Source organism: Rhinolophus ferrumequinum, chromosome 22, assembly GCF_004115265.2.
Source record: "Rhinolophus ferrumequinum isolate MPI-CBG mRhiFer1 chromosome 22, mRhiFer1_v1.p, whole genome shotgun sequence".
Taxonomy (NCBI): domain Eukaryota; kingdom Metazoa; phylum Chordata; class Mammalia; order Chiroptera; family Rhinolophidae; genus Rhinolophus; species Rhinolophus ferrumequinum.
This window is the reverse complement of record NC_046305.1, coordinates 7,828,136-7,846,704: the sequence shown is the minus strand read 5'-3', so window position 1 is coordinate 7,846,704 and position 18,569 is coordinate 7,828,136. Positions and strand designations below refer to the sequence as shown.

Below are 18,569 nucleotides of genomic sequence, written 5' to 3'. Positions count from 1 at the left end.
GAAAACTCCAAGAGAAATGATCTAAGAGATGGAAGAAACAGGGTAGCAGGATATTATTGATACGAATGACATAAAAGCATTCCACCATGTGGATGTGATAGAAGAAAAAAAAATACGATAGGGAAAAGCACGTTATAAAAAAGTACACCACCTTAGTTGAACACAAAAGTTGTCTGAAAGACCATTCATTCAACTTTTGGGTGATGGCTATTTATCTAATGAAGCCAACTTTATACAATTAAGAAAACAATCTATGTAGATTTTTCCCCCAGTCAAAGTAGAGGCGTTTTGTGTAGAAAGCAGAATTTTTTGAGTCTAGACTCATGTCCGTGTAAGACATAAATGTTCATTATTAGCGTAGCGAGGGACTGATTGGCTGTCTACTCAATGGTTTATTGATACAAAAACAGAATGACACACCAGAATCCTAAAATTTTACTGAGAGAGGGGCATCTGTTATTAGGTTAATCGGACTTTTCTTCGTCAACTCTTTCTAAATGAGGAAAGAACTGTACTTAAAAGTATCCCTTCCCCCACGCCTATGTTCACAACATGGAATGTTAGATAAGCAGTCTATTTAGACTGCTTTCGGTAGTTAGCTGCCATTTAACATCTGAAAGTCAAGCAATCGTGTAATATACCTGGAGAACTCCGCGGTGCATACGAAATGCAAATATTGTTTATGATGAAAACTGAGGAAAGTAACGTTCCTGGCCACACTGCCAAGTTTAATTTCCTGTCATGTCTTTGGCATGCAGTAAAAAAGCCCTTTGTCTCGATCTCCCAACAACTGTACCAAATGTGTGTTTCTAAACAAATAAAAATAACGTGAAAGGAATCAAAACAGATTGTGTAGGACAACTCTAGATTTGCTTAAAATTGAGCATTCTGTTAAAGAATAGCAGATCTTTCATTGTGCGTCTTCTTTGTGTAGCGTTGTGAATACACGAAATCCAAGATCTCTAAAACCAGTCCACTAAGGGATAGCTAGGTCATTTCACTCTCCAAGACAGTTTTTTTCCGCACAAGAGATGTATTACATAATATCTTTAATAGAAAACTTGCCTAGAGCATTTTAAAATAAGTTCGATTATCAAAATCATGACTGAAGAAGAAACATTTTCACAAACACTACAGCTGTGTGTAAGGCACACACACACACACACACATACGTTGATATTTCATATAACCAAGCATATTGGAAGACAGAAATAGTATAAATATTTACAATCTCATTGGGCTTTATTTAATATCCACAGTGTTGTATCTTTGCTTGTTAAAGAAAGTAGTGATGAAAATGAGAATTATCACCATAATTGTTATAAATAATCATCATCTCGTTTAGTTCTTGTCCACCATGCTATGGGGGACTTCTGGTATCCCCATTTTAGAGATGGGAATCTTGGACCGCACGAAGGCAAGAACACACGCCCAAGATCTCAGATTGTACGGAAGCACTGGAATTTCAATTTAGGTGGTTTGACACGGAAGCCTGTGCTTGAACCCAATGCTCTGCCGCTTCTCATAATACCCAGACATACCGATCTTTACAACTGTAAATCTTATGCAACTAAAGTGGCTCGAAACTCTGCAAGGTTGCCCTGCCTCACTCAGAACAAAACTCAGATGCTCGACTCTTCCTGCAAGGCATGCGTTAGCTTGTCCCTGAGTCCCTTCTTGGAAACTACCGATCGCTTTGTCCCTCCCTCCATGGGATCCAGACACACTTTTTTGTTACTCTTCTGTCTAGTGAGATGACGAGATGACTTTGTACTTGCTCGTCCTCTGCACGAATCCTCTTCTTCAGAATTTCATGTCATTTACTCCTTCCCTTCCCTCGGGAACCCACTCAAATGTCACCTCCTCAGAGGGGACGTCCCTGATCACCTTCGCCAAAATAAAGCTCGCCTGCCCTCACTCTCACTTCTGTCTCTTTGACTTTGTTTTTGTACAGAACTTATCACCCTCTTAAACCACACGACTTAATTACACAGCTATTAGTTCTCTTGTTTAATGTTTGTTCCTTGCTCGTGGGATCTCATCGCTAACCTCTGTTATCACTGGTGCCTGGCAAAAAGCACGTGCTCTACAGGTTTTTTAATAGAGAATGTATTTTTTCTTAAAAAATATAGAATGTTTGTGAATTAACACACTATTATCAAGGCATGGGAAAGAGTAATTAGTCGTGATTAGAATTAACGACAAGAGCAGTGATTTTTAAATGATTTCTCATGTGTGACCTTTAGAGTCATACATGTCTATGCAACTATCTATGTACACAACTGATAAAGACTGGACAGCAATTATGAAAATCATACCCAGATACCCCTGTGTCTGGGTGTCACCGGGAAGGGGTCTGGTTTCACCCCATTTGAGGGCACAGTGCATGCGGCAAGTGGGGGAGGTGGGGGTCCATTATTTGAGGTGCTAGCCAGACAAAGGTAGGTTGGGATGGGGTGAAGAGGTCTCAGCAATGAGGAGAACATTCTGGCACAAGTCCCCAACCCTCTACCGGGAACACTGTTAAGTCCCAATGTCACCTCACAGACGTGGCCAGGGTCCGAACCCCCCCCCACCCCAGAGACTTTTCTCTATGGTTCAAACATTGTGCCCGCGTCTCAGACTTTCTCTTCAGCAGACTCTGTCCCTATCTGGGGCCCTAGAAATAACCCAGCTTGGACATGGTCAGTCCTGTAAACTGATGGAGAGCCAAGTAAGCACCGCAAGGCTCAAGCTGGACTAAGCCCCCAAGGCTCGGTCTCAGGACTTCAGTTCCGAGGGGCAGGGCTGGCGCAGGAGCAGCAAGCGAGCGGTGAGAGCCACTCAGTCAGCAGTGTCTGTTTAACAGCATGTGACTGGATGTTGGGCTGGCTTCTGGAGTTTAAACCCAGACCTGTCTGTGTAATATTACATTTACCAAAGAACACAAATACAAGGTCTGTTTATTAACTTGAATGACAGAAGTGTCTCCAAGACACTTGAAGTATATTAATAAAGATAAGTGGGAAAGGCAATATAATATTTTTTTCTTCTTTCACACTCACAAGAACATTAACCAGAGTTTGAATACAGATACAATTTTGGATACAGGTACTACAGACATAATGAAAGGAGGGAGAGTTTTATAAAATAACTATGTTTTCAGAATATGAAATAGTGTTATGATTAATGATATATGTGTATATAAGGTTATGATTATATGAAGAATTTTATAAATTGCTTGTATGTACATTGTAACAACTGTGGAACAGCACATAGGGGAAAATAAAATTTTAGGTTAAAACAAACTCTCTTGGTCTGAGATTGCATATATTGTGTTTTATGGCAGAATGGGGAATTTTCTTTAACGAATACGCTGATAAACTTCTTAAAATAGAAGTCTAATGGAGGCAAAGAAATACAAGCAAAGTATCAGTTAAAACGGTGCCAAATTACGTCAAAAGATAACTAGTTTCTCCAGCATACAGTATGTAGAATTGTGTTTTCTTAAAAATGGTTAATAATTTAGAAATAAGAGACATATCCAACTTACTAAAGATTTATCAGGATAAACTCCAGCTCTTAGCAGAGATGCTTTCCAGCTGTCTACATCCTCCTGTGAATCGCATGCCAGCTCAAGGAAGCGATAATCTTTGTATACATTCCTGGAGTCCAAAAAAAAATATCATGCTTTTAGTTATAAACCAAATTCAAATGACTTTCTATTACTGCAGACAATGCAGATACAATGACAGTCCAAATGGATACTAAATCTCTTGTAGTCACCGGGAGGGAAACAAAACAATCATTGTATTTAAAATAATTAGCAAATTCCTATTTGTATTAATATAATTTTTAAAACCCTTACATTAAAGACTCCAGACTCAACTGCACTGCTCAGCAATAAGTAAAGGAAACTCTCTCAGTGTGATACACTGGGTGCAAATGACAGGGAGTTGTTCTGAGGGGGAATAGATTTGCTATTGCCTAGTAATTAGATCAATTTTCTGAAACTATTTTACAAGTCTAAATGGCTCATAAAACTTTAAAATGTACGGCAATAATCTTACAAACCTAAAATACTACGTTAGACTCAAACACAAATGCCATCATATTGTTGAAAATGAAAGAACATTAAGCAGCATTTAGCAGAGTGAAATGACTATAAAGCGCATATTTATAACTGGGAAAATACTATAATTTTATATTTCTTTTCTTTTTTTATATATTTCTTTTCTAATAAACTAATAAATGAGGTAAAAGTATAAAAATGATGACGGTCATCCATTTTTTACTGTTTACAGGTAACCTTATTTCTTTATACTTTGTTGTATGCATTGTTCGCACAATTGAGTTTCTATTTCTCTATCTCTATCAATTCTGTGTCCTTTTTCACTTACTGTTACATCAGAGTCACCTACTTAAGCCATTACATCTTTATAAACATTAAGTTCTAATGACAATATTTATTTATACAAATGTATAGTAATTTACTTGTCTGCCTCCTAACCTTAGACAATTAAGTTCCTTTTGCAATCATAAATAATGCTTAAACGAATGTTTTTACCCACAAGCCTTGGTCACATTTACTGCTATCATGTTCTGAGGATAGACCCCTCTAAATAGAGTTACGAGATCAAAGTTATGATCATTTTTTAAGACACTGATACACATTCCCAATCACCTTTCAGAAACGATGATTCAATTTGGACGGATAACCAGCAGTGTACAAGATTAGGAATCTTTTTCTCTTCTTATTCTCTCCCAAGGTATTCTCAGGCACGCCCAAGAGCCTCAATTTACACCTAAACCCACTGGGCTCACAGGTAAGTCTCCTCCAGATGTGCCCCGGGCTCACGTCTTCTCCACTCGACTTGCCCACGTGCATAGTTCAAATGTTCCTTGACGTGAATGCCTGCCTGAACTGGTGTTCCCATCTCCTGCAGCAGCATGTAATCCAGGCACTTTGAGGGAGTATCTTCGACACCTTCTACTCTCTCACACTCCTCTTCCATTTTACCACCTAAAAGCTTACCTCCAATATATTGGCCACCATCTTATTAATATCACATGTCTCAGACCATCATGACAGCTTCCTCCATGGTCTCCCAGCGTCACATGTCCCCTGTAAATCTGTTATCCTCCCTGAGTCCTCATCCTGTTCCGAAAATGTTAATCAAGATATTTCTACCCCTGGCATCAAACGCTCTAATAGCCCCTGCTTTTAGGAAAAGACCACACTCCCTTCGAAGTCCTGCATGGTCTGGCCCACCATTTCCTTCCTCTCCAGTTTCTTTTCACAGTCTGCTCTCCCTTCCTCTCTCTGCTGCAGCCACACCGGCCTTGTGGGATTTCCTCACGTGTGTCGTGCTTACTCCCAAAGTCTCGGAATATACTGCTTTCTCTGCCCACGGCTGTCTTTGTTTCCCTCGCTGCCCACTTAACTCCGATACTTTCTTGGGATCTCAGCTCTGTCAGACATCCCTTCCCTGACACCCTTACAGGCCAGCTCCTCTTTCACACATTGTTCACATTTACCTTTCCTTCATAGCACCAATCACGTGTTTTCAGAATTATGTGCAAGTTTTTCTTTTCTCTCTCTCTCTCTTATTAATTATTTATTTTGATAATGGCTGTCTTCTCAACTAGCCCATAAGCAACATTAGCACAAAGATTGTATCATTTTTATGCTCATCATTATATGTCCAGGGGATTCTGGGAAGTTTGAATCATGTTTATTTCTTACCATAGCTATATGCTGTTTTCAGTTTTGTCATGTTGACATATGCATGTTTTCTTTTAATGCTCTTTACTGAGTCCTTTGTGTAGGGCGAGAAATGAACTCTCGTTTTGGCCTCTATATTTTTTTTAGTGGTTTTCAGTTCTATAGGTAAATGATTATTTGTAAGTTTTCCAAATCATTCTTTAACTCATTTTTGTATACATGAAATTCAGGAATAAAATAATAATTCCCAACTTATTGAACAATTTAGAAGCTTTTACTTTCTGCCACTTAATCTCAGGACAATTGCTAATCTAGCTGGAAATACTGACCTAGAATATTATTTCTGAATTATTGCCTTCACATCTCTTTAAGAGTTTCCCTTTCTTTCTTTCCTTCTTTCCTTTCTTTCTTCCTTCCTTCCTTCCTTCCTTCCTTCCTTCCTTCCTTCCTTCCTTCCTTCCTTCCTTCCTTTTTTTACTTTTGTGTTAAATGTTGTTACATGTAAGCAATTATTTAGATGGAAATCTACCTGTTTAACTTGAATAAATATTTATCATCAGGCATTTTCTACCTGGGCTTCTCCAGTTGTAAATTCTTACTGGGGTTCAGTTTTTGAATTGGCCTCAAAGTAGAGTTAGATATCTGTATTCCCAGTTGGGTCCATATGGATGTTTCTCACGTTGATTCAGTGAGGAAGCGTAGAAGTTTCTTTTTGTTTCCTGTTCAGCCCATTCTTCTTAATCATGGTGAAGCATGCACTTCTCACTCACAGAATCTCAATCCAGTTCACTCCATGAGTCTTATAAACAGTTGAGTGACACTGCTACTTTCCAGGGCTTTTGAGACTTTCCATCTCTGTTGTGTATGGTTTTCTGGGTATAGCAATGGATGGATAAGAGTAAAAGAGAAACTTCTAATCTTTTTACCATCTTAGAAGAGAAGTCGTCTCATTGAATCTTCATAACAACCCTGCAAAGTTGGTAACAGAGCTGTTTTACAGTTGAAGAAAGTGAGATTCAGAGAGCGTCGGTGACTTTCCCATAACTAATAAACAGCATAACCTGGGCCTACCATAGTCCTTGCCATGTGGCCTCCACAATACAAATAATTGTTGAATGAATGAATGAATGAATGAATGAACGAACGAATGAACGAACTATGGAATCAACTTGGACTGTGCTCATTTTTAAAACAGCCTTTTACCATTTTTGACTGGATTCGTCACTTTCTACAGAAAACCCAAGATAAAAAAGTTTGAAGAGACAAACCCCAACAAGCAGAATGAGTGATTTTAATTAAAACCAGAACATATTTATAGGAAATATATTCTCCGAATATGAAAGTTTATTGTTAGAAAATTAGAAAGGTCCTATCTTTGTGACAGAGCAGAAGGGGTAATGGATTCCTGTGACGGAATCAAAATTCACTGGTTTTTGATTATCTAATTACTTCCCCACCACTGCTTTTAGCTTCCACTTAGGTGTCCACTTGAGGTGTTTCCACTACTCGGTCTGAGCTCCTTTGAGATGCAAAGGTATGGGGAAGGCAAGGCTGGACAAATACCACGGGAGCTCTTGGCCTGCTACAAAGCATGCCAAGCAGAAAGGGAGCAGACTTTCCACATTCTCCAAGCAAATCTGAAGAATTCAGCTTTGGCCCATTCTCACTGACCTTTCTCCAGAGTATTTTCTTTCAGGGGCTCCTCACATGGAAAATCCTGATTTTTTTTTCTATTTTCCCCCTCAAAGGATAGCCAAATTCTTGAGAGGGAAAATAATTATCTGGTTGAAACATTAGAAGAGGGTCAAAGGCTTCTGGTGGCTTTGGCTGCCTCATCTTTACCCATTTTTGAAGCTTCATCTCAGGCTGCGTCTAGACATCCAAGGAGAGTTGGATACAGGTCTAAAACACTGAGCTGAGCTGATTTACTGGAAGTCTCATAAATCCTGTGGGTGCAGCTTCCAGGTTCTCACCACATGCTGTAGCTGTATAGATAACCCACAGCAATTTGTACCGACTGCATTTTTTTTGTTTAGTCTATTTCAGCTGCAATCATGCAGATAGGAGCTTCTGAATGATTTCACTATGAAATCAAGCTGAACTGTGTATTTTACAGTTTGAAAAAAGAAAAGTCAACATTAAAAATGAGCAAGAGACATTGTATCCCACACGTACAGGGCTCTTCAGAGCTACACAGAAGAGAAATGACCTCGTGATGAGCCCGTGTTTTGATTATACATAGAATTTTCATTCACAAGTCATAAGAATGGCTTTGGATGTTAAAAATGTGAAGTGTAATTTCCTTACCTATGAAACGTCTTCGATCATCTGAGACCAGACGTTATGTGCCCCCCAAGTCTTCTAGTCCTCAAGCCAACCCTTCTGCCAACTTTCTCAAATGTTTCTCATAGGAAGAGGTTTCTAGATAACACAGCAACCAAGCATCCTTCTTGCCCTCCTGTGAATTTGCTCTATTTTAAAAGGATTTTCTGAAAATGAGATGCCAACAACCGATCACAAATCTCTAGATGTGATATTGTCCAGAGGCAAGACAGAAGTTTGGTGGGATTGTTGCCTGCTATTTTGACAGTGAACTTTTGTTAACGTAAGTTAAGCAAAATGTAGTAGAATTCAGTCAAGACCATGAACTCCTGCTGAAATCCAGGCGGTGCCCCTTAGTATCTTATATGACACTGGGTAAGGCAACCTCTCTGAGTTTCAGTTTCCTCATCTGCCAAATGGGGATAAAAACAGTCTCTACCTCAGTCTTACTAGAATAGTAAAATAAGGTTATATGCGTGAAGAGCATTGCTTATCGCAATGCCCAGGATCAGGTAACTATACAAGTAAAATATACAAAATACAAAAATTATTGCTATGCATTACTCTCACTTCGCCTTTAGGTCTTTTGCATTTGACCTCCTATAAAACCAGACCTCTCCTATCCTGATAATTCACTGCCAAAGGGACACGTTTCTTTCACCTGGTTTGATTTGATAATCAATCTTCAATATTTCCTTTTCTTGACAGAGTGAAGAGCCAAAAAAAAAAAATGAATAAATAAATAAGTTTCGAATGAAAAATACTTTAATTTTTAGGAAAATATAAGAGCATTGCAAAACACATTTACTGTAAGTGCAGCTGCCGAATCAGCTGAGTCACCGCCCGTCCTGACATTCTCTGGCTGCCAATGGCCATGTAGCCAGGGCCACGTCAGCGTTAATCACCATCACGATGAAAGAGCTGAGAGTAGAACTTTGGTTATAACTGTGGAGTCTTATTTATGATGCAAAAGATCATCAAGAAGGTAGATTACAATGTAAGTGGTGGAAATTCTTACAAGAGAGTATTTGTTGTTGAAATAGTCTTCCTCACCCCCAAAGGCTAACATCATCTGATGCCACATAAAGTAAGAAGGCAATCTCAATAAAAATAGAAACGTTTGGAGTGATGCCTTGGAGGAACTTGATCTCCTGGCTTCTTGAAAGGAAGGTCTCTGATGCCTGGCCCCTTTTCCCCAGACTTCACTGTCTCCTCCCCAAAGAGGCGGAGAACTGACGGCTTCAACTGGTGTGTTGTAGAGAAGAACTTGAGCAAGCGCGTGCCTGCAGGACACATGCACTTCTCTCCCCTTCCAAGAGGCTCCGGTGAGCTGCCCTGTGGTGGAGGCATGCGGTTGCTCAGCTGTGCCTGTGACTGCTGGGGGGGGTTTGCCATGTTTGCAAGACACTCGGCCACAGATGTAGACCCATGTGTTCTATGCCTTATCTGTTTGTTTCCTGTGCTTCTAAAAGGAGCAACAACAAATTTTAACCGGAGAGGGGAAGGAAAGGGTGTGATTTATGGGCCCCCTAAAACTCCAACAGTGAGGGGTGGCTTTGAAGAGCGGGGAATGGTTTTAGTTTCAGATGGGCTAAACAGGAAGTGACAGAAGGCCTTCGGAGTGGAAAGGCCCAGTAGGCAGTTTGAAGACGTGGGACTGCTGTTTCAGGATAATAAATAATAACCAGCCTACATGTGGTTGTGATGCTGGGTGCCATGTGAATTTGTTTATTTTATTTTAATACAGCTTATTAGCTTCGTTAAGGATTTTCCCATAGGAGGACAAGCCAAACAGCCACAGGTCATGTGTCTACTCGGGCATAACCAAGAGCAGGCAAATTAGTCAATATTGCAATATCACTTTAAAAAGCTGCTGTGGCAATCCAAACTTCATTTAGCCCAAAGCAATGAAAGACTTTAGAAGGGAATGAAAAAAAAAAAAAACCAAACAAAAAAAAAGGCAACTGGTGAAGAAAGCAGAGAGAACCACAATTATTCTCAGTCTGTCTCGTTTATTAGGTCAGAAGAGGTTGCGGTAAGGATCTGCTTAAGCTCAGCATTTCTGAAATCTGAGGAATAAATATGGAATGGCCATCAGCCTCCGCACGCCATTTTTTCCCATTAGGGAAAAAAATGTTGCCCAGTCTGCACCAGCCTGGCCTCTGTCCATTCAGTATTTATTTTTTGAGAATAACCTTATGTAGGCTCTTTCATTTGCGGTAATGGCTAATAATAATTATTATTATATAATTTTTTTTAAAACTAGGTTTTTTAAACACTAGATTTTGAAAACTGGTTGTTAGAACTAGATTTATGAGGAACTATCAACACTGGAGAAGCATTCTAATCCCAGAAGGCATAGTATTGATCAAGAAGCCCAAAACAACAATTCTGAAAAAATAAGGACTTCGGGACTGCTGTTAGCCTCCAAACACCTAGAGAGAGTTTGATGAGGACTGTTAGAGCCTGGGGTTGGGGAGAGGATATTTGTGTAACTTTATCAGTATTGAAACACTGTTGAACAGAATGGGGTAGAGGAAAACTTTTTAAGAATGAAAGGGAATAGCACAGTCATGGTATCGATGGTTTTACGCAATGGCTCCCCACAAAATTAGCCTGTCGAGTTATTTTAAAATAATTTGTTGATGCTCTGATTTTAATCATGTCAATTATGTCAAAGGCCATTCCTTAAACTCATTTTGGAAAGTTTCGTACGAGTCACCTGGAGAATCAGGCCTTCATGCCACTGTTGCGTCTGAAGCTACAAACAGACATCCTGGGTCCAGCCGGACATCTGGGCTGCTTTGTGAACAGGGCTGCTTTGTGCTGAGAGGGGCTCTGACCCCCTGCCTCACCCAGGTAACCACCTTCGCCTCCATTCTGGCTCTGCGGCACCTCAGTGGTTCCACTCAGGGAGACCAGGACTGGGGTGCACAGTGTACAACCAGATGCACACAATTGTTTAATGCCCCAAATCCGTTCACACGCATCAGTCTCTATGCTGCAAAAACCTGGTCTGTGGGAAGCTTGGCTGTTCAGTGACTTGTTTGGGGAAGCCATTTTAGGGACACCCACGGTTTTCAGCATAATGGAGATAATTGAGTCATCAAAGAAAATCAATCAGATAGAAAAAAATATCAAGCCCTTCCATGGCAAACTATGTCTTGTGTGAAAGAGTAGCATTTACGCAGAAGATGAGGGGTGGTGGTGGTGACAGCTCTGTGGCCAGGCGCTCCATGGCACGCCCTTTTGTCCTTCAGGCCCTCTCATGCACGGCTGCCTCTGTCCCCCTGCCTTCTTCACCACCTGGCCAACTTCTCCACACTCTTACAGCCTCGACTCACATACTCCCTGCTCTGAGTCTTCCTCGGGAAACATCATTGCACAAGGGATTCTCTCCTCTGTGCTCTCTCAATTCCTTAGCTATATATCCTTTGAGTTGCACTATAACTACCTTTTCCTTATGGAATTCATTACTCCAAAAGGTGGAAAACGTATAAACAATGTCAGAGCTGATTTACATAAAATTATGGGTGAGAGATCCATAACGGACCGATAAAAACAGTAGAGATTTTGAGATCCATCTTCAATCGCAAAGTGTCTATTAAGGAAAACTTCCACGCTGGGTGTCTCCATAGAAGAGAACAGAAGGCTGGGTAAATTCTGTATAATGTCATTCTGTATAGTGGTTCTTAGGGTATTCATTTATTGATTTACTTGTTTAATAAACATTTGTTGGGAAGCTACGTGCCAGGTATTGTGTGAGGCCCTAAGGGACCCACGGTGATTAAGACACGGTTCTTATTCTCATGGAGCTTCTATTCTGGCCCTATGCACAAAAGCTGACAATGAATGGAATGCAAACACACTACCAATCAATGATTCAGATTTCATTATCCAGGTACCAAGTAAATCCCAACGTCCCAATGACATTTCCCTCTCCTGGCCTAAAAACAAAACAAAAACAGACATCTGTTTTATTCCGGTAAGTTTCATCATTTTAACAATCACTCAAAAGAATGAAAATAATTCATAACCCAGATAAAGGAAATCTTTACAAGGCTCCTAATGGTTATAAAAAGTTGCTGTTTAAAATGTACTCTACAAAGGCATTTTTGACCAGACAGCTGTTTCAAAGAATAATGATTTCATGTTTTAAGACTAATTTTAAAATTGAGATGTCTTTGCCTTCCAGGAAAACTCAGCAGCTGTGGAGATTATTTCACTTCTCTTTCTTTCACATTTTACTGGATTTAATTTTAAGGGGGAAAAAAAGATATAAAAGAGAAAATTGCATGCAACACAGAACAAAACCTATTGCAAAAGAAGCAATTGCACATTCTTAACCACAAAAAAAAAAAAAAAACACAAAAAAAAAACAAACCACACACACACACAAAGGCAATCCCAAATCTCTTTTTAGCTGAGGACGGAGACGACACAGCCCTTTCCTAGTGAAATTTACCTCTTTCCTTGCTATACTTAGAAAACGACACCCCTAAATCTCAATAAGATCACGGTAAACTTGGTTTTCTATAGGAATAGAAAGAAAGAACCGAATGGCTTCAGGAAGTAGCAATGGAGAATCAGCTGCCTCGTCCTTCTCATTGGTCCAGTCCCGCCAAGCACTGTGCCCAGTTCTGGGATCCAACTAAAGTGATGGGGCCCACCCTCAGGGAGCTGGAGAGAGACTCCAAGGAGATGGAAGAGGAGACAGATGAGGCACAAAGGCCAGGGGAAGATGCTTCCAAGATGAAACGCCTGCAGGCAAAGCACTGTCCGCCTCAGTACGAAGCTCTTTGTGTTTTAGGCCGTTGCCATGGAGGGAAAAGTTGACAATGAAGTGCAGAGATTTGAGAAAGAGTCTTCTGGTAATTCCCACGAGCCTCTGATAATCAGGTCTCCCTCGGCTAGCAAGCCTCTAAGGTGGCTGGTATCTGGGAAGGAAGAAGCTCTGGAGTAAACAGGGGAGATTGAGGCCATGTTGCTGGGCCTGTGTGGGTGTAAGAACAGGTGGGACGCAGAGGCTGAAGCCTGAGACAGCCCCATAAGCTGCCCAGGTGGCTGGGCTGGAGGGCTCTGTATTTTTCTTCTCCCTCCACATGAGGGACACAGGTGCGTTTCCCCTGGGGCGACAGTTATCAGAGGAGAAGGATGAGCTATATCTACAAATAAGGAATCTGAGACTATGTCCGAGTTAAGCCTAGCATTCCAGTGGGCTAACAAAGGATGCTTCCTAACCAAGTCAGGGAGTTTGAAATATGTGTTGTAGGTGAACAGTTGTAGCCTACCTACAATATCCTTGTCCTTATTCCCTCTCAACACTTTCGCCAACCAGTTATATTTCTGGCGGCTTCATTCTTGTGAGTCTTGAGAGCTTTAGGTTTTAAAAAGAATCAGCATGATGTGATGGAAAGAACGTAGACTTTGGAATCAGAGAAATTCAAACTCTGGAAAAGTTAATTATGTGGGAGTTAGTTTTGTGACTTTGGGCTAAATGACTCAACTTCTCGGAGTCTCTCTTTCCTTGTTGATAACTGAGACGGTCTTTAAGGATTTGAAATAATGTATGCAAAGCCATTTGCATGGGGCCTGGTAGTAATTACTATTAAAATGCAAATGCTCGTGGAAAAAGTTATTAGCTCACAAGGCAACTTTCAAGTGATGTAACCAGCTGAGTCTAGAGAAGGAGGTGGACAGAATGAGCAGTGAGGATGAGCAATGGACAAGATGGACCACAAACTCCAGCTCCCCCAGAGCTCTGCCCTGAGCTTGGTGAAAACATTGGGATCAGCAATCATGGAAGTATAACAGATTTCCATCTTGCTCAGATATGTTAGATATGGCCTTGCCTAGCGGTGAAACGTGACATCTCTTGGTCCCTTTCCATCCCAATGTTACAGCACCCTAAAATTTCAGAGCCAAAAAATGGGACGATCAAAACGTACGCCACAGTTTTCCACGTATCACTGAGGAAGAACACGAGTAGAACACTGCTAAACCCAGAAGTTAACACTCAGGAACAGAACTATAAATTATGGCGCTGGGTCTGCAAAGCAGCTCGATTCACTGAAAAACAACTAAGAGCAAGCCTGTCAATGTATTTTAAAAATGAATAATAATTACTAATGTTAAGTACAGTAGCTCTTTACAAAGTACTTTACATCCACACTTTGGGCGCTAAACCACGTTGTGGGGACAAAGAGCTGGCCCAGGAAGTACGTCACCTCGTGGCTCAGCCGGAAGTACGTGAAGCACGCTAACACTGAGGAAATGAGCCATTGGCTCACAGGTTACCTAATTTCTATTGGGGTACCATTGTCCTGGGGACTCTCCTCGTGAGCTTGCTGATGTGATGACTAATTTGTGGACCACGGAGAAAAGAAACCAAGTTCAAGTGGATGGTTCATCTGGAACTCGGTCATTTTACCATCTCCTGGAACATACCCAGGACCTCCCACGCTCCTCTCCCTGCATCTCACCTCACCTCTCTTCAGTCCACAGCGTTGGCTCATGAGAAATATAATGCAATTCCTCTCCATGCTACTGTCAGCCCCTGTCTAAAAATCTGGGGGACTTCCTTGCTCCCCAGCTTCAAAACATTTCAGACCAAATTTTCTTGTAATTCAGTTCTGCTAACACATTCTCTTTCCCCACCATCAAACACACAGAATATCCTATCATATTTGGTTTTCATAACGCAACAGTTATAAATACGTCTTTTTCTATCAAAGCAAAACTTGCTGTTCCCTGAACACAATGTTCTGTCTTTGACCATGACTTCTCATATCCCAGTCTTCATGTGTGGGACTCCAGTCCAGTCCTTTCACGTCACTCACAATCATACTACAGGATAACTTAATAATGCTTGGCTCGAACCACTCATCTCTTATTGTGTGTGTGTGTGTGTGTGTGTGTGTGTGTGTGTGTGTGTAAAACCTGGACACTACTGATGTTCATAATATTGAGTTTTAATGCCTCTCCTTATACGTTTTTCATGAATGCTTTTCTTGTTCCCTCCTATTATTAACCTGGAATCCCTTCCGGATGGTTTCTAAATGTTTAACAAAGTGAATTAATATATGTAAGAATGAATTATAAAGTATAAAGTTCTACATAATTATTCAGTGCTTTTGTTTTACATCCTCACAGAACATGCCGTTACCATTAAATACATGTTGATTGAAGCTTAAGACTGAGGAAAAAATCAGTAAGCAGCAAGCTGAAGGATATTAATGAGTAACATAAAAATTCACTCACTCACCCGCTCATTACAGAATAACTACTACCTGCCAGGCATTGTTCTGGGCACTGAGGATACAGCGGTGAACAAACGAGGTTAAATTCTTACCTTCACAGAACATACACTCAAATGGGGAAGACAGGAAACAAACAAAAATGAATAAAAATAGCAAAAAGTGATGAGTGTTATGAACAAAATAGAGCAGGAGAAGGGGACAGAATGACGGGAGTGACTCTTTAGAGAGGACAGTCAGAAAGTGAGGTGGTGACGTTGGAAAAGAGACATGAGTTGAAGAGAGGGGAGTGACTTGTGAGAGTTTCTGGGGGAAGAACATTCCAGCTAATTCCAAGGCCCTCAGCTGGGAACAAGCTCAACACAGTGGGGAAATGGTAAGGAGGCCGGTGTCAATGGAGCAGGGGGAACAAGGGAGAGAAGTCGGAAGTGAGGTCAGAGCCAGAAGCCAGAGCAGGGAGGGCCTCATCGGCCATGGTAACTTTGGATTTTTTCCTGAGCATGATGAGAAGACACCGAATGAATTTAAGCAGAGGTGCGTGATAGGATCTGGCTTACTTCTTTGGCAATATCTCTCTGGTTGTTGTATGAAAACACGCTAACTATAGTGTGACGAGAACAGAAGGAGACCAGCCAAATCCAGGCCAGACATGACTAGGCTGGGGAGGTAGACACGGTAAGAAGAAGTTGAATTCGAAATAGGAAGAGCGTCATACGTTTCTGAGGACCTGGCTGTGGGAAGCGAGGGCACCCTTGGGAATCAAAGGTGACTCCCAAGTTTCTGGCACGAGCAGCGGGGAGATTGGAGGAGGAGCATGTCTGCGTAGGGAGAGCAATTCAATTCTAACCTGGGGTGGGTAGGCGGGACACTGGATCCAAACCTGAAGCTCAGAAGAAAGACTCGAGTTGGGTGTGGACATTTAGGCTCCTCGGTATATAAATGGGGCATTGGCACGCTCTCCAAATTTTCACACGGTGACGCTGGTGACCGAGGCGTTTCGGATCTCACTGAAGATCACGACTGATCTGACGACAGCACTGAAAATGGACTGAGGGCATCAGTTTGCTAATGGTTTTGTGCTGATTGGGGGAGTCTTAGTGTAAATGCCCACACACTATAATGTGCCAATGCACAGACATAAAACACCCTGCACTGGGTATTAGACTAGCCTACTGTCCCCAGGTACTCAATTAAATCTTTTTCAAGCTTGCGTGTTTCACATGAATAAGCTTTTACAATACACATTAGTGTATTAAAAGGAACTAGAAATATCCCAAATTATTTTTTTCATTCTGAGATCAAATGATGTTTCGCGAGCTTTCTCATAAATGAACTGCACCCGCCAAAGGTGATCAGCATCCATCTTTTTCTCAACATGCACTTGTGCATGTCCTACACTGAGAGGAGGACACTGACACACAGTCCGGCAGGACTATGCTTGTAAAACCAGATTGGTAACGAAAATAAGCAAATTTCGGCAACAGGAAAGCCGGCCTAACTCCCCACATGAAGCAAGCATGGGAAGACCAACATCAGAGCTCAGGAGAAGTCCCAGTGGTGATAGAAACTCCAAATTGAATCAGTCACTATGGTTCCTCTCAGTCAGCTTGTGGAGGGTTCACTATGGAAACACGGCAGCACTGGAAGGACAGTGAAGCCACATGACATGGGTGGAGTTTGTATATTTACTGCGTGAGTCACAGGCTGAAGCGTCTGACTCTGAACTAGAGGCAGGACAAAGCAGAGGTATGTATGAGAAAGAGGCTAATGAATCAGACATTTGCCTTCTCCTCCATGGCTTATCGAAGGGTGAGTATGCAGTGAACACTTCCCGGAAGGCAACTGTGTTTTTCCCCTATTAGGAAACACTAATGGCAGCATGCACCCCTGCAAAGGGGCTGTAAATCACGAATTGCAATAAAACTTGAGGGAATGTTGACCTGGTAGTAGGGGGAGCAAGGAAAAGAACCATTTGTACACCTAAGGAAAATAGAATATAGAGCACTTTTTTAGGAGCATGATGCCATTTGGATTCTATAGTACTTTGAACAGAGTATAAAACAAGTATAACTTTGGCTCAAATCTAGAATTCACTACGACAGTATTCCTTATGTAAGAGAGAAAGCAGGAAACGTATCAGAAAATCAGTCTCTGAGCTCAGGGAGGTTTTCCTTCAGGAACAGGCTAATTTTTGATGCAGCCATAATTTTCTATAAATTGCTTGGGGCTAATGTAGTCTAATCAAGTCTGCAATTGACAGAACTGCTGTGCAGCCCATGTATTTATCCAAGAGTCTTTCCTATTCTTGAAACTTTCATGGGGGGAAATCCTAGGCACACAATCTAATGACACTAACACTTTAAACACATCTCTCATTTTTTCAGAACGAAGCATTCTATTCCTTTTGTTCACACATGTTAATTCTCTTACCAATTATTTTAATTTTCACTTACAGGATTCTCTCTGGTTATGTTATACCTTTCCTTGCCATTGAATGAGAAGTTTTGAACATCATGTTCTAGATTATAAAACACCATATATATGTGTGTGTGTATATATATATATATATATATATATATGCACAAATATATATACATACACACACACACACACACACGACGTTTTCTATCCTTGATGGTGTCCACTTGATCACACCAACACATTGCATAGATACTTTCAAGGGCTAGTTTGCAGAGATCCCAGGGTCCTTTTCACTCACGGCACTTAAACCAGGTTCCCAGAGTTTTAAGTAGAGTGGGGGTCGGTTTCCTCTAAAGACACGGCACGTGACGTTTTCCCACATTGCAATTAGTCTCCATTTCCTGCTCACATCTAAAGCCCTGTGAAACCTTCTGAAGATTGTGAAATCTTCTGGAGATCTTCTTTTTCCTGCCCAAGGGAGCCTGATCTGCAAAGTCTGAGTTTTTGCAATGTAGTTCTGATTACTTGTACAGATGTTATGACTGGTTTACACATTGGGAATCTAGGAAATTAGGATCTGGGAAATCTCATTCGTGACACTATGCCACGGACGGAAACAGCCATCTCTTCCCAATACACTATGACAGCCATCAATGCACAGAACAAGGCCATTTCTGTTTCCACTAGTCCTTACCTCAGAGCCTAGCACACAATAGGTGCTCAATAAACTTCTTATAAGTCAGATAACTTCTATCCTCAACTCACTTTCTCAAAGAGTTTCCTTTCATTAAAAAACAAAAACAAACAAAAAACTCAGTTCCACAATGATTGAGGTGTGCTAATAAAACTTACAGTAAAACTTTGCT

General features: G+C 41.1%; 1 protein-coding gene across 3 annotated transcripts in view; it reads right to left on the bottom strand.

Moving 5' to 3' along the window:
• Positions 1-18,569, bottom strand: part of DNM3 (dynamin 3) — a 387,192-nt gene that overhangs the window by 77,263 nt on the left and 291,360 nt on the right. For all 3 annotated transcript variants that reach the window (XM_033092677.1, XM_033092678.1, XM_033092679.1), the window contains one exon: positions 3,533-3,644. In XM_033092677.1, the coding sequence (XP_032948568.1) occupies positions 3,533-3,644 (112 nt within the window). The remainder of the gene's footprint in view (positions 1-3,532; positions 3,645-18,569) is intronic.